Source organism: Cryptomeria japonica, chromosome 1 (assembly GCF_030272615.1).
Source record: "Cryptomeria japonica chromosome 1, Sugi_1.0, whole genome shotgun sequence".
In the NCBI taxonomy this organism is placed as follows: domain Eukaryota; kingdom Viridiplantae; phylum Streptophyta; class Pinopsida; order Cupressales; family Cupressaceae; genus Cryptomeria; species Cryptomeria japonica.
Genome location: NC_081405.1, coordinates 220727061 through 220753047, shown reverse-complemented (window position 1 = coordinate 220753047; position 25987 = coordinate 220727061). Strand labels below are relative to the sequence as shown.

General features: G+C 39.9%; 1 protein-coding gene across 1 annotated transcript; it reads right to left on the bottom strand.

The window, feature by feature from the left end:
- Window positions 1-10719: 10719 nt before the first annotated feature.
- Window positions 10720-16379, bottom strand: LOC131042886 (uncharacterized). The gene is made up of 4 exons (XM_057976216.2): window positions 15789-16379; window positions 15066-15698; window positions 13977-14907; window positions 10720-13886 (listed from the first exon to the last, which is right to left on the bottom strand). Exons 1-4 carry the CDS (start codon window positions 16377-16379, stop codon window positions 10720-10722), a joined length of 5322 nt encoding a protein of 1773 aa, XP_057832199.2.
- Window positions 16380-25987: the final 9608 nt, after the last annotated feature.

The following is a 25987-nucleotide window of genomic DNA, read 5'->3' as shown; positions in this document are numbered from 1 at the left end:
GAGATGGAAACAATGTGTTGGAAAAAAAAATTATTATTGGAAACGAGTTGAATTCAAAGGTAAAATCTGGAAGCTCTAAGTTATTGAATGCTAAACAATGGTCCACTTTTCTCTCTTATCAAGTTTCATAGTGTATTGTCTAATAATTGCCATAAAACTAGCTTTCCTAGTTAATTTATCAACTAATTTAGGGTCTACAAAATATTAATTTACTCTTGTGCCAACTAGAATATCAAATGAATATCTCCAAATATGATATAATTCTCTTATGTCTATTCTAGTCATTTTGGATTATATGATACAATTTAACTATATCCTAATCTTGTCTTTGCAACATTGGATCCCTCTTTATCATCATGAGTGTTTGCAAGATTTCTTCCTCATTTTCACCTAGGTCTAGCAACACAGCCTAATCATTTTCTTGGTGAGGTTGACTTGGAGGGTACAAGACTATTTTTTTCATGACATTCCCATTTTAAATAATCAATTCCTTAGATCTACACCCTATAAAACTATCTACTGATGCAATCCAAGGCCTCCCAAGAATAAGTGGATATCCCCCAAGATTAGCTTTTGGCTACATGATAATGAGGTCCATGGGGTATTCCCAAGAATCCAATGTTACTACCAGATCTTAAACAATCCTTTTTGGCTTGACTGTGGAGTTATCATCAAGTTGGAGGACAGTGGGTGTAGGCCTCAAGTGTGGCAACTGCAAATTTTGCATGCTCTCCTTACTCATCACATTGATGGTTGCCCCAAGGTCAATCATATTATAACATTTACCAAAAGTTTCTCTGGGTTAATATATTTGGGAACAATGACTTTTCCCAACATGATATCTGCTAATTGACCCACCACATGAGCAATTGTTCAGTCCTTCCTTTTCCTTCCTAGATTTTTAAGGCATAGCTCCTTAATGGTCTTATTATAGATAAGTACATCCTTAATTTATTAGAACTATGGTATTTTGACATTGATGTTCTTTAATTAGTCCACGAAGTCAAATGTCAATAAAAACTCAGGCTTTTGTACGGTAAGTCTGCTTGGAAATAGTGGCGAAGTACTTTTACTGGGCTCTAGTTCAGAGGGTAAATATTTGTTGCTCAATGGAAGATGTACATCATTTGAAGAATCGTTTGATGGAACCTCTGTATTCATTGGTTGTGTAGGTGTAGCGAGGGTTTTTCCAAAACAAAGGTGCACGACATTATTGATGTTTGGTACATAGGCAAGAAATTGTTGGGCAACATTAGCATATGCATGTTAAATTGGATGATTGTTTGGGTTATGTGTAGGTTGTGTTGGGAGTTGAGTGGGCTTCAAAGGTTGTGGAGCAGGATTGAAAGGGTTAGGCATAATGACAAGTTGTGTAGGTGAGGTTGGCAATTGATGTGGGTATCTCACAATAGGATTTCCCTATGGCTGGTTACCTCGCAATGATTGTTACTACCAATTTAGCTAAGATATCTGCCAATTTGGATATTGAATCTAAGGTTGGAAAGACTATCATCCCCTAGAAGGGGAGTTCCATGGTATTGGCCCAAGATTCATCTAATTAGGAGTAAGTTGTTTATGCCATTGATTAAATTTATTATTAGAGGTATTGTAGGATAGGGGATCTTGAGGTGTACCTGGCCTTCGGTTCCATGGTTTTCATTGGGAAAGGTAGAAAACATAGCCATCATCTTCTAGGATCTTGAAATCAGGTGTGTCTTATATATTTGCAACTTGTTTACATTCGCAATCTTTTTTCTTGTAGTTGTGATGTGGGTAAAATTCAATGGGAGCATCTGCCTCCTCTTGCTTACTTCTTGCTCAAAATTCATCCATCTAAGTAGCCATGTGCTTGATAATATCCCACTTCATATCTGAAAGTGGGTTATTGATTTCCATCCATGAAACTCATGTAATAGATTTATATGTTAATACTCTGATACTTTTGGTCTTCTTCAACGTTGATCTAGAGTAGTTTCTTGCAAGTCTACACATATCATCCCAGGTAGCTTGAGTAAAATCTCTTCCTGCCATTAAGTTTAAAGCATCCAGATAATCTTCATCAATTTTGTGAAGCAAAGCATGCTTGAGAGAATATCCTCATAGATGGTTATGCCTTAATTTTTGTAGACTAAATAGGGTACATTCAAGATAATCTTCTAAGGGCTCATCTTACTTGTGTGTCATGCAGAAGATTTAATCTTCATGCACATCTCCTCCCCTACAATAATCTTTGTATTTCTTCAACAACATTGTTTTCATGCTATCTCAGTCGACCACTGCATCGCTCCCCAAGCTCATAGATTATCTGAAGGTAGAGTCCTTAAGAGTTGCGAGGAGCAATTTCAACCTATGTGCATCTATTTTGTATTCGTAAATACAACTAAGGACATCAAACTAAAAAAGGAAGGTGTTTATGTCCTCAGTAATAAGACCCTAGAAGTTTGGAAGGGTTAAAGGTGGTATTTTCCTCAGAGAAGTATTCCTCTCTTGTTGGACAATGGGAAAATGAAAAGTTGGAGTCTCGTCATCTTGGTCAACATGATGGTTTGCATCCCCCATTTGAAATCTAGGTGGAGAATTATGTGGAGTGGAATTATGGGATGTGAACCAAGGGAAATCTATGCAAGGGTGTAAAGGTTAGTTCAAATCCAAATAAACATAAAACATGAAAATAACCTTATACCTTGCAAACAAGCCACTTGTTGCTCGGATTGGACCTTTGATGAAGCCAAGGATGTGCCCCTCCTCAACTTGTTTGGATTGGTCCTATGTGGGTATGTGGATTGCTCTCCAAAATGCACAACAAATGAGATGGATGTGGATGATGGATAGTGGATGATGGATGAATACTTGTGAAAATAAGGAAATAATGTTAAGTGGGTTTCTAGAAGAATTAATTAGGCTAAGTGTGGATTAGGAAAAGTGATTTGTAGGAATCGTGTGATTTAGTTAATTAGTTTGAATTGATTAACTAAAGAGAATTTTACAAAAATTAACTAATCTTGAGGACTCTAGAAGAATAAGGGATAATAATAAATTAATTATTGGACTATAGTGACAAGATAATTAAAATAAATTTGTTTAATTTTGAGAAGAATAAAAGGGATCCTTATTAATTAAATTAATTATTTAGAAAGGATAAATTAATTTTAGATGTCTATATTTTACCCCTCTTTTACATATCGACAAAATTGGTGATGGGTAAAAGACAAGAAAAGGATGCCTCAGCGTGAAGACGTGGGTGGTATATGCCCCCTCGAGAATTTAACTGTGAATTTTTTTAATTATCTGGAAAATTCTCAAAAAAAGAAGAAAATGATAGAAAAAAGAGAGAAAAACAACGGAAGAGAAAACAAAATAATGATGGGAGAAGAAAAGGAGTGAATTGACAGAAAGGCGAGAAAACGGGGTCATGGGGGGGCCTATATAAGCCACACGTGGCCCTAGGAAGGGTCATTGTCACATACACCTTTAGATATCTAAAGAGCACAAAGCTCTTGGAGAGAAATGGATCGCATTCCAATGCACGAGCATCACGCTAAAAGGCAGGCACCATGAGTAACAAGCTGAGTATGGCCCACAGGTATGTACCTCGATCGTACTTTGTGATTTAATAGGTTAGGGTATTTAATAAGCTAGAAAGTTAGTGGGTAGGAGAAATTGATCATCGTATCAACGTGTTCGCAGGGGATTCAACGTCTCCACAAGGGCTAAAAGGGCAAAGAAGGGGAAATCAACGCAAGTGCCAATGACAGACACAAGCACAAGCATCGATTGGCGTTGAAGGGGGGTCAAAGGGGGCGAACATTGTGCTTCAACGTCTCCGCTCGTGGAGCGACGCATGTCCCACGACTTCAACGTCTCCATCAAAGGGGATCAACATCCCCGTCGGCGAGGCTAGGGAGGGTAAAATGAGGGATAGGGAGGGGACAAGAAGGGTTCAAGGGGGAACATACATGCCCCTAGGATAGTGTGTGATAAAAATGGGCTGAGATAGGATAGCATAGGGTAAGATAAGCAAGCTAATGAAGTGAATTGATTGGGCGTAGGGGGAGATGGGACCACTCACATCACGAGAGCATTGACCTCCGACCATGAGGCTATACAAGAAGTTGAGAGTAGATGAGAGAGAGATTCTAAGTGTCATGGGTCTAGGGTTTGTTGGGAGATGGCCTAGGATTAGGGCTCACACTGCCATGATGACAACATTAGTGGAGCGGTGGGATAGAAAAATATGGACCTTCCACTTTTCGACTAGGGAGGCTACCATTACATTGTTAGATGTCTGGAGGATCTTGAAGATCCCCATTGGAGGCATGATTCCAGAGTTAAAGCTCGACACAGGAGATTACTACTTGTGGTAGGTGTGCGAGTATGACACACTACCTATGAATGGGACACAAATGCACCTAGGATAGGCCATGCAGATCATACATATTCCACGTCTAGTGTTATTCATATGTGAATTGATCAGCGGTCGCTTGATGCCGGACCTCAATGGCCATGGATTCTCTATTGGGTGGATTCATTGCATGTACTATATGTTGAAGGATGTTGTGACCTATGCACGGGGAGAAATGATGCTTAGACAGTTGTACCATGACATGCATCTATGTTTTTACCGGAACCTTGGTACAAGGGTCACATTGTTGCACATTCGGGTGTGGGAGAATATCATGGTCACGTGACCGATAGGGAGATAGGATAAGAGGTGATTGTTCCCCTATGTGGACATGTACAAGGAGCTCCTACACTATCACATGGTGGGGGCTATGTGGTATTGGAGGCGCATCTTTGATGAGGTGATGTTTTTCTGCTGACGCCCGTACTTGGATAGTGAGTGGTGGCAAGGTGATTGGCAGCTGCCCTGGGCGTAGATAGGTTATTTGGAAGATCTGTGTATGTGATTCAGCACTATGTTCTGCACAAGGTGATGAGACATCTTGGGCAGGTACAGGATGTATTCAGTCATGAGAGGCTATATCCACATATTACATAAGAGGCAAGGGTTTGGGGGCAGGCAGTGGGGCCATTGGAGGTTCGCATCAGCTGGGAGACAATCGAGATGATTCAATGGGATGAGTGGCTGCAGACGGGAGAGGATCCAGGTTGCACAGGTGCATATACCTATTGGTGGGAGGCCCATAGGCTAGGCAGACTCAACATACCAGGTGTGTTAGAGGAGGATGAGCTACGACAAAGTAGCAGTAGGGGGAGGAGGGGGATAGAAGAAAAGGTGATGAGGAGTCAGGAGACAGAGGAGAGGAGGGAGGGGAGGACAACATGTGCCTCGGGTAGAGGTACCATTACAGGTACAACCACCACCAACACAGATTGGTGGGGTGGGCGTAGAGGGTGGAGGAGAGGAGGGAGGAGAGGGAATTCCTGAGCCCATGGATATTCTTGACATACAGTTATAGGGACAAGTTCCAGTATAGGCAGGAGGGGTCTCATAGGCAGAGTATGATAGGGTGTTGAGGGACAGGGAGCGGATATTGGAGGAGGAGCTGCAAGGGAGGGATGCCACCAAGGGGAGGACTGGGAGCCTTGAGGAGGAGCTAGGAGTTGAGAGGTCCAGGGCAGACATCTTACAATCAGAGGTATCCTGACTGACCATAGAGGTAGATGATCTGAGGGAGATCTTACAGAACACCTTGACAGAGGTCTCAGATCTGCAACACGAGAGGGACGAGTTTGAGAGACTCTTGGAGGAGGTGCGGAGTGGGGATGCCATCTCATAGATGAGGGTAGATTTAGAGAGGATGGATGATGAGGTAGAGATACTTTGCGGTCGGTTGAGCAGGGCAGAGGTAGATGTTGTGAGGATGCAGGGTGACAGGGATGTGGTGAGGCAGATGTAGGAGCCAGCAAGGATCGTACAGGTGTATGTTGATGTAGTCGTGGGACAACAACGAATAGAGAGATTAGCTCGCAAGGCACAATATTACAGGGATTTGTACCATCAAGTTGTGTTAGGAAACCAACAAGCACCTTCATAGGCAGAGAGCATTAGTTCCCATAGGACATAAACTCGTCAGTCAAGCGAGTCTGTAGGGACGAGATCACCATGACCTCTAGGTGGGCCCTCGGATTCAACAACAAGGGTGGGTGATCGAGAGAGCACAAGATAATACACCAGATGTATGTGATAGATTATTTTTTGACCCTCGGGGGCATATCATTGTACTTTGATATGACACATTCATTTTTTTATATATACGAGATGCGATTTTGGCAGCGCATATGTATGTTTATGGACTTTGATGGACTTTGATTATTGTTTGATTATGTGATGGTTGACGATCATTGTGCATATGATAAATATGATCTGACCTATTTATGATGCAGGATGGATGATGTATGTATGTGTGCGTTACTTATGATGTTGCTAACATGTTTGTGGATGCAGGATGCATGTGTATGATGTATGCCTATATGTTATGCAGTTTTTAATTTTCATGGCTATATTATGATGCAATGCAGGTGAATATGATATGTATGTATGTGACATGTAATGATGTGATAAATGTAAATCAATGCTTCTAAAAATGAAATGCACCTAAAATGATAAATGAATGAATGATTCTATAGTAAATGTGATAACTAAATGGTATGTGACTAAATGAATGTAGAATGCACTAGTGCTTCGTGTAATGAAAACCCTTATTCAACCACTAAAAAAACCAAAATAGTGTGGCCTATTGATGACTTCCATGACTATTCATGTAAAAAAAATTAATGTGTGAATGAGATCCTATTTCGTGCACCTAGAATGAAATGAAAATGCAATGTAATGTGTGTAAATGGGATTCCTTTCAAATATTTTATATTGAATAATGTGATTAATGAGTATATATCATATACTAATGTTTGAATGGGATTTAATTGAACTCACATCAGTATTTATTATGACCTTAAAATTTAATGCACCTAAAAATACAAATGTTAATGAAGATGTGTGAAAATAATGCAATGATATGATAATGCAACTATATGACAAAATTGATAGTGCAAAACGATAATGATAATGGTAACGCAACTATATGAAAATGATAAATATGAAAACGAATAATGAGAATACATGCAATAATGAAAATGAAAGACACAATTTTGATCATACAAAAAGTTGCCCCTAATGATAATGATGAATGCAATTGAAATTATTTTTAGAATGTGTCAGCCAAAATACAATGATATAGGTCTAGATAGAAGAAAGGAAGAAGTGAATAAATTAAGGTCTCTAAAATGCATGGATACAATGGGTGAATGGATAGAGATGGAAGGATTTTGTTGTTGTGCATATGTGTAGAGTAAACCTAGTTTTGATATTGCCAAGGATGATCTACACCACTAATTATAAGAATCGGGATGTTGTGAAAATCTGAGGCATGGACTGACTCTTAGACAATAGGTATCCCTTGCACACGATTGTGTAAACACCATATAGATGCAAATACAGGTTCGTAGGTTCATGCAAGAAAAACCATTAGACCTGCCATACAACAAACACATGCCCCAATGTACACCCACCCAAAACATACCAAGATATAGAATGAACCTGATAGCCGTAGATAGGAGTAGTCATAGGACAAAATGATGCAAATCAAAGCAAAAGACAAAATCATGCAAACAAAATGCACAAGGCCAACTAAGATCTCTTCCCAAGAGTAGGACTTAGGATTATGGATAAACTTCCAGACATGGGAAGGATGCATCCCAATGGACAAGAATAATTGATTGGACTAAATAGACAATAGAGAAGGTGGTATGGACATATGCATGCATAAAACAGTGTTGACTTCAAATATTTGTTTATGCTAATGTGGATAAGTGCCTAGATGATGCACAAGTCAAGAAGAAGCCCAAGCTCAGAAAGCGGGAGTTAAGCTTAGTGTATTGGGACAAAAGCTTTGTGTGATGGGCAAAAAGCTTAGGCTAGTGGGATGAAATCTCAGTGTGTTGGGGGATCCTTATTCATGGCTGGGACAAGGACTCGTCATCTCATGAAGATACAAATAACCTTGATATCCGCTAGAAAGGTGGCAAAGATTTATGTAGTGGCGTAGATTGAAAAAATGGATGGGACAATCGGCCGCAAGCAAGCGAGGGGAATGGGATGGAGGGTCATAGGATTGCTTTTCTTATAGAATGAAGGAGACAACCGGCTGCAAGTGAAGTGGGGGAAATTATGGTAAATCAACGCGGGAGTCATCTTGCACAAATGCCTTTATAAGTAAAGTTGTACAATCCTCATCATTGTCGAGTTGCAGAATGATGTCAGAATATTCAATTTTTATTATGGAATATAGGAATCAGATGGGTGGGTGAGAGGAAATGGGGGAGGATGGGGGGGTAGTGGAGGATCACAAGATGACTATTGTCATGTTAGAGCATTTGAAACAAAGAATCTGACTGTTTGAGTCATGTTAATTAATTTCACACATTTAAATTGATCATCTCCACGAGTGAGCGCTTGTGAGCTGCATGTCAGATTATTCGATTTATGGAATAAGGATACCGAGCGAGTGGGCGGGCAAAGGATATGGTGTGAAGTGGAATTTGGTCGCGAACATTATTAAAATGCCAAAACCACGAGACTTAGGGGTGGGGATTAAAAAGGCAGTTTGTCCAAGCAAACGATGGGTCTAGCTTATTTACCTTTACACCTGAAACTAGGTTTTCACCAAGGTACTTTCCCATAGCACCACAAAGTGGTTTTCACTGATGGACGAATTAATCTTTTCTTTACTTTTTCCATTTTTTTGTATTTTTCTTGATTTTTTGATAAATCATTATTTTGAAAACTAGTGATCTCTGAGGACTAGGCATAAAACCTCTTTAGGTGCATGATTTTCATAGGCTCATCCAAGGGTTCACCTTCGGGAGTGGCCAACTGCAGGCACCTGATCCATATATTGCAGTGATCACACATGGTCCAAGCCAATTAGGCTCAAACTTGCCTTTCTTTTCATGGTCCTATAGATTTCTTTGATTTTCCATAAGCACAAGATCACTAATGTTAAATTGTCAGGTTCAGACCTTCTTGTTATAACCCAACCATAGGCGGTTCTGATATACCCAAAGGTGATTTAAGGCCTCGAGGCACCTTTCATCCAACAATTCAAGCTCTTGTAGCCTGGCGACTCTATATTCCTCATCAGGGAGGATGTTCTACAAAGAAACCCTTAGTGACGGGATCTCAATCTCAAGGGGTAGGACAACTTTGAAACCGAAGACTAGGGAGTATGTGGTGGCTCTTATAGGTGTTCGAATACTTGTGCGGTAGGCCCAAAGTGCGAGATGGAGTTACAAGTGCCAATCACATGCAGCTTCATTGACTATCTTTTTGAGGATTTTGATGAGGGTTTTATTCAAAGCCTTAGCTTGACCATTACCTTGCAGGTAGTTTGGAGTGGAAAAGCGGTGTTGAATGCCAAAGTTCTGACAAAGTTATTTGACATCCTGATTCTTTAATGGTTTTCCATTATCTATGATGATTTCCTTAGGGACCCCATATTGGAAGATGAGGTAATTCAAGATGAACTTAGAAAATTTTTTTCCAGTGCTGAAGGTGAGGGGTATGCCCTCCACCCATTTGGTGAAGTATTTGGTGGTGGTTATTATGAAGTTGTGGCCATTGGATGAGGTGGGATGGATTTTCCCTATGAGATAAAGACCCTATTGTGATAAGGGCCATGGTGTGATGAATGGTTGTAGATCCTGAGAAGGTGCATGAATTGTAGTGTTTCTACTTGACTTGACTTTTATTTCATGCATGATAGACTTATCTAAACTATTTATGATGATTTGGATTATGATTATACATGTGTTTCAGTTGCTTATTATGATGCTATACATTATTTGGACATATGTTATTCTGATAATTTATATGGATGATGATAATGTCATTATTGATCATGTGATTTTATGGATATATGTGTTTGATGGATCATATATGCTTGATGGATTCTATACTCATTACTATGTTGATGGATTATTGATAGTTTATATTGATCGTGGATTTGATGTTATTTTATTATTGTACTAACCCTATTTCACGATTACATATGATGAGTTGATTATGCGAGATGTTTGATTATTGTATTATTGTCATTGTGAGAGGGACGATGTCACATAACTCATTGCGAGCGAGATGTGCCATTTCGATTTCCTATCACTTGCCTGTTATGATACCGGACATCGACTCCACCTGGATCCATGGGTCTGAGCGTCTTTGGATCCCAGTGGCATGTGGTTTAGAGATGGCAAGAGTTCCCTTCACATACTCTACGTCTAAGATATCTACATTGAGTCGCCAACGTCTCAGTGTAATTCACCATGTCAGTTAGTGAGAAGTAGTCTTCTTGGTGTTTGTGAGTATGGTAGTTATTGTCTATTTATTCAAGATGTATTTATGTGTGATTTTATAATAATGTTTAATTTAATTTATTGGATTATTGGCCTTTTTTAGTATTTAATTATTTGATACCTATTGTTTATTTATTTAATGTTGATTTATGATTTGTTCAATAGTTATTGTTTAATTTATAGTTGTGATTTATTTATTTATTTCGGTTTATTTATTTATTTAGTGGTTAATGTTTGTGGCTTAATTATTTATTGTTTATTAATGTTTTGGGCTTTAATGTTGAGTAATATTTATTAACATAAAGGGGTAAAAATATTATTAAAACAAGGAGACATTACAAAGCAAGGCCATTAAATGGCCCTATCAAGATCAACCAAGTGATCCAATTGATGAGACAAATCCGGGGGCAGATGGCCCCGATCCACCAAATTCCAATCATGCATATGATCGGAAGCCCATTTAGCCAAGCAATCAGCCACACCATTCCATTCACGGGGAATATGGTTGAAAGTAACATGCTCCAGAGATGCACAGAGAGTGAGAATTTGTTCAACAATCAAGGCCAGCTGCCAGCTCACATTATCCATATACTGCCTTTTCAGTAAGTTCACCACAACCTGGGAGTCAGACTCACATATGATCCTTCGCCAACCCAACTGATTGGCCCGCTCCATAGCCACTAAAATAGCCCGAGCCTCCATAAGATTATTCATATGAAGACCCTTATACTCAGAGAAAATAAACTGAACATCCCCTGAGCTATCACGGCCCACACCTCCAATGCCAGCATGACCAGGATTACCACGAGAAGAGCCATCCGAGTTGATTTTTAGGACTCCCAAGGGAGGAGGGGACCATCTTCCCTCCCTATTCACCTTTGGGGTAGGATGCCTACACCTGTTACGCATGAGTTGTCGTTGCGGAGGAGGAAGATGAAGGCGATTACAACAATCAACATCCTGAGGGTCCACCCGCATAGTCATATCACACTTAGCCACAATAGTTCCCCCTAAGGAGTGTAAAATTTTCCTCCAAAGGTGAGGAGCCATCAGCTGCAAATCTTGAAAGATCCGCCTATTCCTCTCCAACCAAAGATTCCAGATAATAAAGGAAGGCCCAATGGCCCAAGCAGCCTGGAGAAAGGAAGTAGAAACAGGGGCCCTTCCCCATCGTTCCCAAAATTCCACCAAAGAGGAAACATGCCAACAGGTCGTATTCCACACTCCCCACCAGAAGTGCCAAATCTCCCTAGCATAGGAGCATTGGAAGAAGATATGGGATACACTCTCTTCACAACCTTGACACAAAACACACATAGAAGGGCCTTGAAAACCACGCTTACATAAATTATCCCAAGTGAGACACCGATTTTGGGCCACTAACCACATAAAGAAGTTGCACTTGGGCCATGACAACTTGTGCCAAACATGCTTCCACCAAGGGACCTCAATGTCCCCAAACAACTGCCTACCAATCTGTTTATAACCAGCAACCACAGAGTACTTTCCAGACAAGTCTGAACCATCCCAAGCCAAAACATCAGTTCCTCTCAAAGAATTACAAGCACAGGAAGCCAAAAGTTGGGAAAGCTCACACCTATCCCCCTCAGACCCTCCTGGAGGCCACTCAGAAGGGTGCTTCCAACGAAACCGAAGAACCAAACCATCATGTTGTGCCACCTTATAGTGCTCCACAGTATCCCAGCCAGCTGCGCTAAAAACCTCAGACAGAGGCTGGAGATGAGGAAAAGAAGAAAGAATAGGAGGGTGACCATCCCAGGAATCTAACCAAAAAAGAGCCTGTGAACCCGAATGACAGATCCAAAAAAGAGCATCCTTAATCAACTGCACCCCCACTTTCAAAGTATGCCAGATCATAGAACCACCCCCCTCCAGAGGATAGCGAGGGACCTCAAAAGAAGCAACACCCCGAAGATATTTAAGGTTGAGAATACGAGCCCATAACTGGTGCTGATGGGTGCACCAACGCCAGTAAAGCTTAGCAGCAAGAGCTTTTCCATTCAAAATAGCAGAGCGTAAACCAAGACCCCCTTCTTGCTTAGGTCTACACACTGATTCCCACTTAACAAGGCTCCATTTTGAAGACAATAAATTACCGCTCCAAAGAAATTGACGAGAAAGAGCATCAAATTCCTTAAGGAAATACATAGGAGCCGCTTGAACAAAGCACCTGTAGATGGGAAGGGCCTGGATGACAGACTTAAGAAGAGTCAATCTAGCTGCAGAAGACAACCAACGATGGGTCCAATGAGAAACCTTTCTCCTAAGCTTATCAAGCAACTGCTGCCAAGAAGATCTGGGCAGACGGCCAACAGTAAGAGGAATACCCAAATAAACAAAGGGAAGAGTTCCAATTTGAAACCGTAGAATGGCAGCAATCCTATGCTGGATAGCTTGAGGAGTATTAAAGAAGAAAATAGAAGACTTTTGCTCATTGACTCTCTGGCCCAAAGCCGCAAGGTAGATGTCCAAAGTTTTCCTGAAGGAATTAGCCTCCCTAATACGAGCCAGACCCATAAGAGAGGTATCATCCACGAATTGGAGATGAGAAAGTGTAGGCAAGCCCATCCCCCACTGCCAACCATGAATCAAGCCATGAGAAACCTGAGATTTAAGAAGACGGCCAAGCCCCTCAGCCAGAATAATAAACAAATAAGGAGAGAGCGGATCCCCCTGACGAAGACCCCTAGTAGCCCCAAAAAGCTCAGAAGGCTCCCCATTCATAATAACCGAAAAGGAGGAAGAAGTCACACAACTCAACACCCAACTCACCCAATCAGAGGAAAAACCAAAGGCCAACAGAATCTTCTGAAGAAAACTCCATTTAACTCTATCATAGGCTTTGGCCATATCCAACTTGATAAACATAGACCTCTCCTGAGAAGTAGCCATGGAATGAATGGCTTCAGATGCAACCACCACCCCATCCAGAATTTGCCGCCCAGCCACAAAGCCGCCTTGCTCCTCAGAAATAATCATTGGAAAACAAGATTTGAGTCTCTCAGCCATCAACTTCGTAATAATCTTATACGCCACATTACAGAGTGCAATAGGTCTAAAGAGATCAAGTTTGTCAGCACCTTCCTTCTTAGGAATGAGAACCAAAAAAGTAGCATTCAAGGCACGAAGCATCTGCTTACTATGAAGAGACTCACAAACCACCTCTAACAAATCCTGCTTCACAATATCCCAAAAGTCCTGGAAAAACTCAACTGGGAACCCGTCAGGGCCAGGGGCTTTCCCTTTGTTCATCCCAAACACCACCTCCTCCACTTCAGACAGAGTCACTGGGCGAATAAGAGAAGCATTCACCTCATTAGAAATTAAAGAAGGAATACAAGCAAGGACTCTATTTTCATCAGCCTCAGCAGGTACAGAATCCTCAGTGAAAAGATTAGAGTAGTACTGACGAGCCTCTCTAGACAGAGCATGTTGAGCAGAGATTGAAATACCCTCAGAGTTAACAAGAGAAGAGATAAAGCACTTATTTCGACGAGCTTGCACAGAATAATGGAAAAAGGCCGTATTCCGATCACCCTCTTAAAGCCAATCAATCCTAGCCTTTTGTTTCCAGAAAATCTCTTCACAGAGCTCCCACTCTTCCACCAATTTCAGAGCCTGGGATTCAGCATGCCCAAGAGCCTCCGAGAAGCCCAAATCCCGAATCTGACGGGTAATCACAGCAAGGCGGTCCAGCGCTTCTCTTTTCCTAGCCCGAAAATTACCAAAACTCAACCTATTCCATCGCTTAAGATGAAACTTAACATATTGCAATTTCTTAACCAGAGAATACATAGATGTACCATAGGCAGGGGCGCCATCCCGCCACCATTGAGCCACAAGATCACCTAAAGACGGATCACGCAACCACATGAGCTGGAATTTGAAAGGGGGGTTCTTAGGATTTGGAAAAGCTGAAGTCGAAAACTTAATTGGCCAATGATCAGAGCCACGCCAGTCAAGAATCTCAAAGAAAATGACCAAGATACCTCTAACCCAAGAGCAAGAGACAAGGAAACGATCAAGCCGCTGGGCAATCGCTTCAGGCCCACTCCGTCTATTATTCCAAGTGAAAATTCCATTAGAGGGTTTTACATCCATCAATGCTAGAGAGTCCACATTAGTCCGAAACATATCTGAAGCAGGGCCAAGCCTAGGCAGCCCTCCCCTTTTCTCCTCCAAGCTCAACACAACATTGAAGTCACCAGCTAAAATCCAAGGTAGAAAGGGAGCACAGGACCTAACATACCTGATATGAGCCCAAAGCTGGGATTTACCACGAATATCAATTGGAGCATAAACATTACTAACCAAAATAGTCTCACCAGATTCCAAAATCGAGGCCACCATAGAAATAGCAGACTGGCTGGAAATCCACCAATGAGGGACAACCTTACGAGGATCCCAGAAAAGAGCCAGACCCCCAGAGGTTCCCCTAGATCCAATACACTGACACTGGCCAGAAAACCAAATACAAGGAGCATGTTGAAACATGAGATCCACCATAAGCTTAGTTTCCTGGATACAAAAGATATCAGGAGAATGAACAACAATCAAATCTTGAATAGCCTTTTGATGGGGGGTGCTATTCAACCCCCTTGCATTCCATGAGAGAATAATCATGAGGAAGGTTGAGAGAAGTGGGCCTCAAGGGTCTTAATAGCCCTAGATTCCACCAAAAGATCCCCAGGAGATTTAAGCTTGTCTGCATCCTTCTTACGACCAACTTTCGAAGAAAATTCAAAATGTCCCTTCTTGAGAGGGCGTTGCAACACCCCCAAGGAAGGAGACGATCCTCGCCCTTTGCCTGAAGAAAACACTGCCTTAGCCAAATCTGCTAAAACAATATCATCCTGCACATCTACAGAGGCCCCAGGAGGCTCCGAACTCCCCTGCACCAATGCCGAAGACGAATTCTGCACAACAATCGCTTTCTCCAGCCCTGTATCCATCCCAACATCCATACCAGAGGCCCCAGCAGAAAGCTCAACAGGAATCCCTTCCTCCACAGCCTGATTATCCAGGACCTCAAACCGATTGAAACCCTGATCATTCTGACTATCCTTAAAGGCCCGCTTGTGCCCCCTCCCTTTATTTCTCTGCTTAATAGGGATAAAGCCATCCTTATCAGGCCCACCCTCAACCCCAGATTCCTTCCCTTTATCCCCTTTCTCCACCGAGGGCCCAGAAGAAGGAGAAGAAGACACCCCAGCAGCTTTGGGTGCCCGAGGACACTGGCGCTGAAGGTGGCCATACTCGTGACAGAAGCGGCAACGAAAAGGGAGGGACTCATAACCAAGCGGTTGAATCTACGAAGCCGAGCCAATAAAAATTTCCAAAGAGTCTGGCAAAGGATTATTTAAGTCAATTTCAACGCAGATGCGAGCATAAGAAAATACCTTTTTCTCCAAAGTATTTTGAGCAATGGCAGCCGGTTTCCCCAACAGAGCAGCAATCCGAAGTAGAATATCCTCTCTCCAAAACTCCAACGGCAGCCATGGAAGACGCACCCAAACAGGAACCCGAGTAGGAAGATCTTCTGTCGCATTAAAACCACTATGCCAGGGCTTAATGAACAAGCCAACATGATTGTAAAAATATGGCCCTCCTTCAAAAACACGATTACGGTCCGAGATACTAGAAAAATCGACCATGAAATAGCCATTTGCAGCTACCAATAAATCAAAATCCCCCTCAACATGCCAGGTTCGACGGATCCAAGATTCTAATGCCGAGAGAGGAATCCGAATACCCAAGAACTTGCAGATCAAAACATGTTGGCTCCAATAAGCGATATCTTCCTGGACAGATTCCGGAGAGATAACCAAAACAGGCCGATCTTGACTCCGCGACAGACATCCGTTCACTTTCTTGAGCTTAGAGCTCTCACCCACAAAAGATGACTCCAATTTTTGTGCATGCATAGCCTCTGAAAATTTTTGAGATGGTTTCGAGCCTGTAAAAACCAGCCTATTGGAAACCACAGCCATGGTCCCACCCAACTCACTCGGGCTCCAGCCAACCCTTACTCCACCGCTTCCACCAGCCACTTCCCCCCCACCGAACAACCTCCCACCAGTCCATCACCCACCCAAACCCCCGCACCCCTCCACACCCAACAGCGAACACAAAGGCGAACAGGAAAAAAAGAAAAGGAAAGAACAGAAAGCCCAAACGCCGCCAAAGGGAGCAGGGAAAGGCACACGCAGGAGCCACCACGCAGCCTTAGAGGCTGCGCATGGCCTTACCTGCGCACAGGAACGCCATCCGCCCGCTACCGAAAAGAGAATTCTCCTTGAGTAATATTTATTAAAGCTTATTTAATTTTTTAATTTTTTTAAAAACTATGTTTGGTAAACTTTTTAATGTGACCGGTGACGTTGGCACGACACGCCCTTCGGCTCCACATGAACGCTTTTGACTTAAAGCTATAAACTGACGAGGCCAAAAACGGAGGACCTCATCCCCACACTTCACTTGTTCAAATCCGTCAGCATATTTGCCCAGTGAAGGCAAAAGGCCTTGCAAGCACAATGGCCCAACAAGGATTTGAACCTTGGTGGCCGATTCACCAACGAAGTGTTTAAACTGCGACACTACAAGTCCGAAGACAAGCTTATTTAATTATTTTATTAGCCCTTTGGTTATTTATTTATTTACCCTTTTGGTTAATTTAATTAACCTTGGGCTATTGTTTTTTGTATAATTTAATTATTATTTATGTGGGGGTAATAAAGTATCTTATGTTATATCTCTTTTTACATCCCACTTATATTTATAAAAGTGTTTTATATTATCCCTACCTACCCTTTATTCTCATTGGATGAATTTGAAATGAGAAATAAAAACATAACCTAAAGTGGGTTGGTAAGATATATTCTCAAAAGGAATATTTTGATTGGTTGTTTTTGGAGGCTAGGGTTTAGGCTTGGTTTTCTTTTACTCGACAACCTAAGCTTGTTGTCGGGTTACCATTCTTAATTCTTCTTCTGCAATTTTTGCTTGAGTTTAGATTTTTGGCTTTGGAGCTTGTTGGACTTCTTGTGGGCGCTCATCGAATTTTCATTGCCATTACTTCTATTTGCAGGTCAGTGGAATTCCTTCTTTTGTATTTTAATTTTTCATTCGCTGTGTATTCTCCTTGTCTATAGAAATATGGCTATATGTGTCTGTTTTTGGGGATTTTTTTTTTTTATATATAATTTGAACTATAGTCTTGGGATACATATTTCCTTGAATAAATTATATTATATAGTTTAACTTTAGGAATTGGGAAAAATACTTAATATTCATTCGTTGGGAGTTTTGTCGTGAGCACACGACTATGTGCATTTTGGCATTTTTTTCTTCTAGGATAAAATCTTATTTTTTTCCTTGTAGATGATGTGGGTTTTGGCGTTCATTGAGGTTTGGTTGTTTTAGAAGAGATTTGGGTATTGTTGATTTAGTTCTGTGAGTTTTCTTTGACTAGCATTGCCATGGAGGAGTGGTTTCAGTGATTTCCTCCTTGTTTCTTGTCATTGTTTGACTCTATTTTGCTTTTGATCTCCCCGAGTTTTGTATTGATTAGAGAATGTGTTTCAGATTTGGATGGAGTTGTTCTATAGGTGTTTTTTTGTGTTAAATGGGTTGAAAGCTTTTATGTTTTGAATTGCAATTTATCCTTTATGTATTTATGTATTTGCAATTAGTTTGTTGTGGTCATTTCATCATTTCAAGGCATCATTAAATCTTTTGGTTTCGAGGCTTGAGTATTTTTACCTGATTTTTAATTTGGATTCGTAACTTAGTCGTTTTCCATCATTTTTCCTTCCTGTGTTATATGTGCCATTTCAGTTATCATATGCACTAATTAATTTGGTAAATGCGATACTTATTTAGTCATATGCGCTAAACTTTTAGGCATATGCGCCATTCTGTTTGGTATATGCGCTAAAACAGTGATCAGATGCGCTTCAGGACTGATCAAATGCGCCTCAGGGTTTGTCATATGTGTCATTTTGTAAATCAAATGCGTTAATCTAGTTTATTTGAGTATTTCTCCAGTTTGTCAATCTGCGATGTTATCTTCTGATCTGAGTTTTGTACCAGAGGCATTTTGGTAGTTTGTGGATGTTTTCTAGATTTTGCATTTTATCAGATTGATGATTCTTTTATAATTTTGCTTCTATATGATGTTGTGATTCACTATTATGGATTTGTGCTCTCTTTCATGTTGAGAAGCCATGATAGAGAGGATTGATTTATTGTTCTTAAATCAGCAAGTTGACGTGCCTTGTTGTTGGTTTTCATTTCATTTGTGGATAGATAATGATTGCCTTATTATGGCTTTGATGCATTATTCTGCTATGAGGCTCCTTGTTGTTTATTTGGCATTGTGGTTATAGGATGCCCATGTATGCGTAAGGATGCATGATGATGATTATGGTATTCAGATTTACATGTTGATTATAACCATCTTGTTATATTTATGTTTTTGGGAACATATTAGGGAGAGTGGGCTTCCTTGTGATGACCGGGATCGTGAGAGATAGGGTTGCATGAGGTTCCTTGTAAGGATGAATGAAGTCTAGATCGCTCGGCTACATTGGAAGTTTACCATGTTTGTAAACAAGTGATAACATTAATAATGAATCAAGGGGATGGGTAATTATATTCACTAATCAAGATAATTAATAGTTGAGCCCCATGACCTAATCCTAGGGAGGATGTTTTAGGATAGCCATGGGAAGACCATTGCAATGGCAAGTCAATCTCCCTTGATCTCTCATTGTTGAGATGACTCCACATGTCCATCAGACTTATGCCTTGTGTTATAATATTTGTTATAGGATGGCATGTGATGACACTCCACTCCTACATGTATCCCCTTGTTGATCATAAATATTCCTTGTTGATTTGCATTTATGACTTGATGATTTGTAAGCCTCTGGGAGTTTCTTCTTATGGTTGCTTGAGGTTGGTCCTTCTTCGAGAGTCCTTGTATAGTTTAGTCTCTTTTGTTGGAAGGTGTCAGTTTAGGTGTACAGTGTGTTAGGACCTTGTGTTATCTCCTAGAACATGGGGGTGGTTCCTTTGGTTCCACATGGGCGGGTGGTTGGTGCTTTTCAACCATTGGGATATTCTCTTGGATTCTTTATGTGTGGATGTGGATTCTTCATCATTGTAGCAGTTATGGATGTTTCTTGTAGCAGATTTATATAATGGATATTTGGGATTCATGTAATGTATTATCATGTAAAGATGTAGATGTATTATGAGGAGCCATGCACATGATGTATTATTCATATTATCATAATTATAATTGTATTGTAGTTGGTATCTTAGTATTATGACACGATTTGTAATAATAAGACTATGAGATGTATGGTGATGATCTTGTATAATGAAAGTAAATGGTTTCATGAAAAATGCCATCTTTGTAATAGATTTATATTTCAAAGGAAATTGATTTATTTTATTATTCGCAGTAGTTTAGAAATAAATTTAATGGTTACCATTTAGGATGTAGATTAATGTCTGAAAGAACCTTAAGAGAATGAAATGCTTATATTGTAGGAATTGTTGTTGTTAGTTAATATCATGTTAAGTAGTGATGTCATTCATCTGATTGCATTGGAAAGATAGGATATTATGTATGGCATGTATCTAAGGAAAGCATTAGGATTCTTGCATTATGCAATTGGAACTTATGTTAAATCAAATGATCATGTTAGGAATTTAGATGCATGAGTGGCATGGATAAGATGACTATGTTTATGCATTAGATATTGCATTGTCATTATGGATGGATAAAGATCATGTAGATATGAAATGGTCAAGGGTTTAAGCATAGTTGGATTTGGTTATAAAATGAACTTAAGAAAAGGGATTAGTCTTGCATTGAAAGAGTAAGCATACCATGTTAGTTAGATGATAGAGTAGAATGCATCTCATAATGGTTAAATAATCAAGTAGATTGCACATCATAATGAAAGAGAGTATATAAGTTGCATTTGATTAAGATTAAGGATTGAATGTTAATAAGTGTGGTTATCAAATGAGTGGAATGTTATTGCTTATGATAGTTGTAATAAGTAACGACATTAAGGTACCCTAGAGAGATTGTAGTAATGATTGTGATGTTATTCCGCCTGCGTAATTAGTTAATGTGTTTATAATTCATGTTCATAATGGTTAATGTTAATGGATGTAATTGTAGATGATGTTATAGGTTGCATTAGATCTAATAAAATAAAATAAATCTCCATTGGTATCTAAGATGCTTTGGTTTCTCTACGGTATTTTGGCGGGCATTACATGAATTTTGTCATTGTGTTTCTATCAGGGAACACATTTCTTCACATAATGGTATGCATCTTCTTCCATTTTAGGCCAATAGTATCTCGTGTGCAAGATAATTTTAGCCAATGTGAGGCCACTTGAGTGTGCTCCACAAATACTTTCATGCACCTCGTGTAATGCCCATTCAACCTCCTCTTTATCTAGAAATCCTAGGACGGATCCATCAAAATGCCTTCAGAAAAGGGTGTCACCAAGGATAGTATAGCGGGCGCAGTGGCAGATGAAGATTTGTTATTGGGTTTTGGTGAGGTGCGGTGGGATGACATTATCTCGGAGGTAAGTGAAGGCTCATTGATACCAAGGGGTAAGTGCAAGAAGTTGAGTCCACTTAGTATGGAATTTTTACACTTAGAAAAAAATGGCAAATCACATGGAGCGCATGAGAAACGAAACAAGATCCGGTCTCATGTTGGAATACCAAGCCTAAATCTAAGAAATGGGATCTTGTTTTGAAAATAAAACGGGATCCTGTTTTGAAAATGAGATCTTGTTTCAAAAACAAAACAAGATCTCATTTTTCTTTTTTTAGTTTATTAAAAATAAACTATATATACATGAAATATAACATTTAAGTATAAGTTATATTTCATGTATATATTGCCAAGATGTCTGAGAGGGGTTTCAGATCTCTAGGAGTTATAATGGAAATTCTAGATTTTAGAAGATCTTATAAATTTTCAAACAGTCGAAATTCAGTAATCAACAGTTCAACATTTTCTAGCTCTCTTTATTTCAATCTCTTTATCTTGCTTGATCTCTCAACTAATCTCTCTCCATATATATATTGGCAAGATGTTTGAAAGTGGTTTCAAATCTCTAGGATTTGTTATGCAGATTCTAGAATTTAGGAGATCTTATAAAAAAAATTAAACTTATTCAAATTTCAGTAATCAACAGGCTCCTATCAGCATTTTCTAGCTCTCTTTATCTTCCTTGAGCTCTAGACTCATCTCTCTCCATAGAACTCTTCCTCTATCCCCTCACTACCTCTATATCTCACTATTTTCTCTCTTTATCCCAAAATCTAGACATATCTCTCTATCTCTCTCTCTCATCCCTAACTCTCTTATCTATGTCTCCTCTCTCTCTACACACCTCTCCTCACTCCCTACCTACCTCTATTTCTATATATATATAACTCTCTCTCTGTCCCTCTCTATGTATCTTTCTCACCCTCCCTACCAAATTATCTCTCTCTCTCTCTCTCTCTACTTTTATCTCCCATCTATCTCCTCTCTACCTATCTATCTCAATCTCTACTTTCTCTCCCAAAATCTAAACCTCTCTCACACATCCTTAACTCTTTACTCTCTATCTCATCTATCTCTACACATCCCCTCACTCCCTACCTACCTCTATTTTTATACATACACCTATATATCTCTCTCTACATACCTCTCTCTCTCTCTCTCTCTCTCTCTCTCTCTCTCTCTCTCTCTCTCTCTCTCTCTCTCTATTTTTATCTCCCTTCTATCGCCTCTCTACCTCTATATCTCACTCTAGAGAGAGGTCGATATATAGGGAGGGAGGGAGGGAGCTGTAGGTTGAGAAAAAGGTAATAGAGAGAGAGAGAGAGAGAGAGAGAGAGAGAGAGAGAGAGAGAGAGAGAGAGAGAAAGTGGGGAGAGAGTGAGATTGATAGAAGTGGTAAGGGAAGGTTTGGGATATAGTGTTGATATGTGGCGACTGATCAACAAAGTACTGTACACTCAACATGTATTCTCACCAGGATCTAGGGCCGGGCTGGGCCCTGGGAATGCGGGGGGTAACCCGTTGTGGGGGTTCGGGGGCTACAGCCCTCGACAATTTTTTTTTGTTGGACGTTTTTGTTGATGAAAACTGACATTTTAATAAAACCCTAAAAAGGCCGACTTTGTTTGTTGCCCTAAAAACGCATCTTATAAGCGGTTGGGATGCTTAAGGCATTGTAAGGTTGACGTACTGCTTTTGCTGGATAATAAGAAAGATTGGACGACTGAGTATGGTGGACGTAACCCATTCTGGGTGAACCATGTTAAATCTCTGTGTTATATGTGTCCTATTTTACTCCTTTATCTTTTGTATTTAAATCTGCATATAATTGTTAGTTCATATTTGCTTCGGATCTGCTTGAAACCCTAGCAATTGCTATTAGAGTGAGGTTTTCTGTAAATTGGCAGACTTTCAGATTTGAGTGGGAGCAATGGAGGATTCCAAATTCAAGGTCGAAAAGTTTAATGGCTAGAATTATTAGTTATGGAAAATGTAGATGGAGGATTACCTGTATCAAAAGTATTTGTGGCGGCCATTGGAAGGAAAGACAAAGAAAGCGACCACAATGTCAGATGAAGAGTGGGACAATTTAGATAGAAAGGCAGTGGGATCCATTCGATTGTGCCTTGCACCGTCTGTAGCTTTCAATATATCAGAAGCAAAAATGACTGTAGATTTAATGGAGACATTGGCTAAGTTGTATGAGAAACCCTCGACTTCGAATAAGGTATTTCTTATGAAGCGTTTGTTTAATTTTAAAATGAGTGAGGGAGGATTTGTAGCAGAGCACTTAAAAGAATTTAATACAATTACCAGTCAATTATCTTCGGTAAAAATTACTTTTGCAAAAGAGGTTAGGGCTCTCTTGATTTTATGTTCTTTGCCAGAAAGCTGGAATAGCTTGGTTATGGCTGTAAGTAACTCCGTCTCTAGTAAAAATACTTTGGTATTTGATGATATTGCTAGTGTTATCCTAAGCGAGGAAATGCGAAGGAAAAGCACAGGTGAGACTCCAACATCATCAAGTAGTGTTTTGAATGTAGAGAATAGAGGAAGATCAAAGGAAAGAGGATAAGGCCCTGGGAATGAGAAGTCACGAGGGAAGTCAAAGGAAGGACACTCTCAATCTAGAGGAAAGAAAGATTGTTGGTACTGTGGAAAGCCTGGTCATCTAAAGAAAGACTGTTGGTCTCAGAAAAACAAAGAAGGAGACAAAAATGAAAATGGCAGTAAGGAAGCTAATATTGCAACTAATACTTTACAAGATGCTTTAATCTTATGTTTAGATAATGTTAATGATTCCTGGGTAATAGATTTTGGGGCTTCATTTCATGCTACACTCCATAGAAAATATTTTCTAGATTATGTTCAAGGTGATTTTGGATAGGTATATTTGGGTGGTGATGAGCCATGTCAAATTGTTGGAAAAGGAAAGATAAAGATCAAGTTGCAGAATGGAAATGACTAGTTTCTGCAGGAGGTAAGACATGTTCCTAATTTAAGAAGAAATTTAATTTCTGCAGGGCAACTAGGTAGTGAAGGTTGCATAGTTACCTTCTTAGACAATATCTGGAAGGTCACTAAAGGATCATTAGTAGTAGCTAGAGGTGTGAAGGTAGGCACATTATATCTGTGTACTGGTAACACTTACTCTACCCTAGCTGCTACAGATAAAGTTACTGCAGGGACAACAACAATAGATGTTGCAAGAACAGATTCGATAATGTGGCACCATAGGCTTGGGCACATGAGTGAGAAAGGGATGAAAATCTTTCACTCCAAAAATCTATTGCCGGGACTAAAGAAGATTGATTTAGAGTTATGTGAAAACTGTGTTTATAGTAAACAGAAAAGAGTCAGATTTCTCAAGGTTGGGCAAAAGAAGAAGAGTGAGAAGTTAGAGCTCGTGTATTCAGATGTATGGGGACCTGCTCAGGTATCATCTCTTGGTGGCTCTTGTTATTATGTTATTTTTATTGATGACTCAACCAGAAAAACATGGGTATATTTCCTAAAAGAAAAATTAGATGTTTTTGAAACTTTAAAGAAATGGAAAGTTTTGGTTGAGAATGAGACAGGAAAAAGGTTGAAGTGTCTCAGATCAGATAATGGAGGTGAGTATTGCAGCAAAGCATTTGAAGATTACTGCTTCTTAAATGGGATTTGAAAGCAGAAGACAGTTCGAGGAACTCCATAGGAAAATGGTGTGTCAGAGAGAATGAATAGGACTATCATGGAACACATGAGGAGTATGAGATTGCATGCTGGATTGCCCTTACATTTTTGGGCAGATGTTGTACATACTATTGTCTATTTGATAAATAGAGGACCTTCAAACCCTTTGGATGGTGGTATTCCAGAGGAGGCATGGACTGGTAAAAAGGTAAATTATTCTTTTCTGAAAAACCTTTGGTTGTGAAGTTTTTGTCCATGTTGATAAACAAAACAAAACCAAGCTTGATGCTAAATCTCAGAAATGTACCTTCATTAGATATGGGATAGATGAATATGGCTATCAGTTATGGGATTTTGAAAATAAGAAAATAATTAGAAGTAGAGATGTTATATTCAATGAGAAGGTTATGTATAAAGAACAGATGCGGGAAAATAAGCATGAATGGGACAAACAAGAATATGTGGTGTTGGATGAGATTCCTGAAAATGAAATGCCACAAGTACCTGATGCTCAGCAACAACAAATTGTCCCATAAACTCTTGCAAGTGTTAGACATTCTACGAGGTCAAGTAGACCCCCTGAAAGATTTTCTCCTTCTTTGTATTCTATTTTATTAACTGATTTTGGTGAACCAGAAGAATATAAAGAAGCAATGCAGGTGGATGCCAAACAACAGTGGGAGCTATGCATGAAAGAGGAGATGCACTCCTTGATGAAAAATAAGACTTGAGACTTAGTCCCTTTACCTGCAAAAAAAAGAGCCCTGCCTAACAAATGGGTTTATCGGCTGAAGGAGGAGGAAGGAGGTCAGAAAAGATATAAGGCCAAACTTGTGGTAAAAGGTTTTGCATAGAAAAAGGGTATAGATTATGATGAAATATTTTCTCCAGTTGTAAAAATGACTTCATTTAGAACTGTACTTAGTCTTGTGGTTGCAGATGATTTACATCTTGAACAATTAGATGTCAAAACAACTTTTCTCCATGGAGATTTGGAGGACGAAATTTACATGTTGCAACCACAGGGATATGAGGTCAAAGGTAAGGAGAACTTGGAGTGCAGGTTGAAGAAAAGTTTGTATGGCCTAAAGCTAGCACCCCGACAATGGTATTTAAAATTTGATAGTTTCATGGTTGAACACGGTTATCATAGATGTCATTCTAATCATTGTGTATATTTTAAGAGATTGGATAATGGTAGTTATATTATCCTGTTGCTTTATGTTGATGACATGCTTGTTGCTAGGTCTAACATGCAACATCTAAATGATCTTAAACAAAAATTAGCCAGGTCATTTGCTATGAAGGATTTGGGTGCAGCTAAGCAA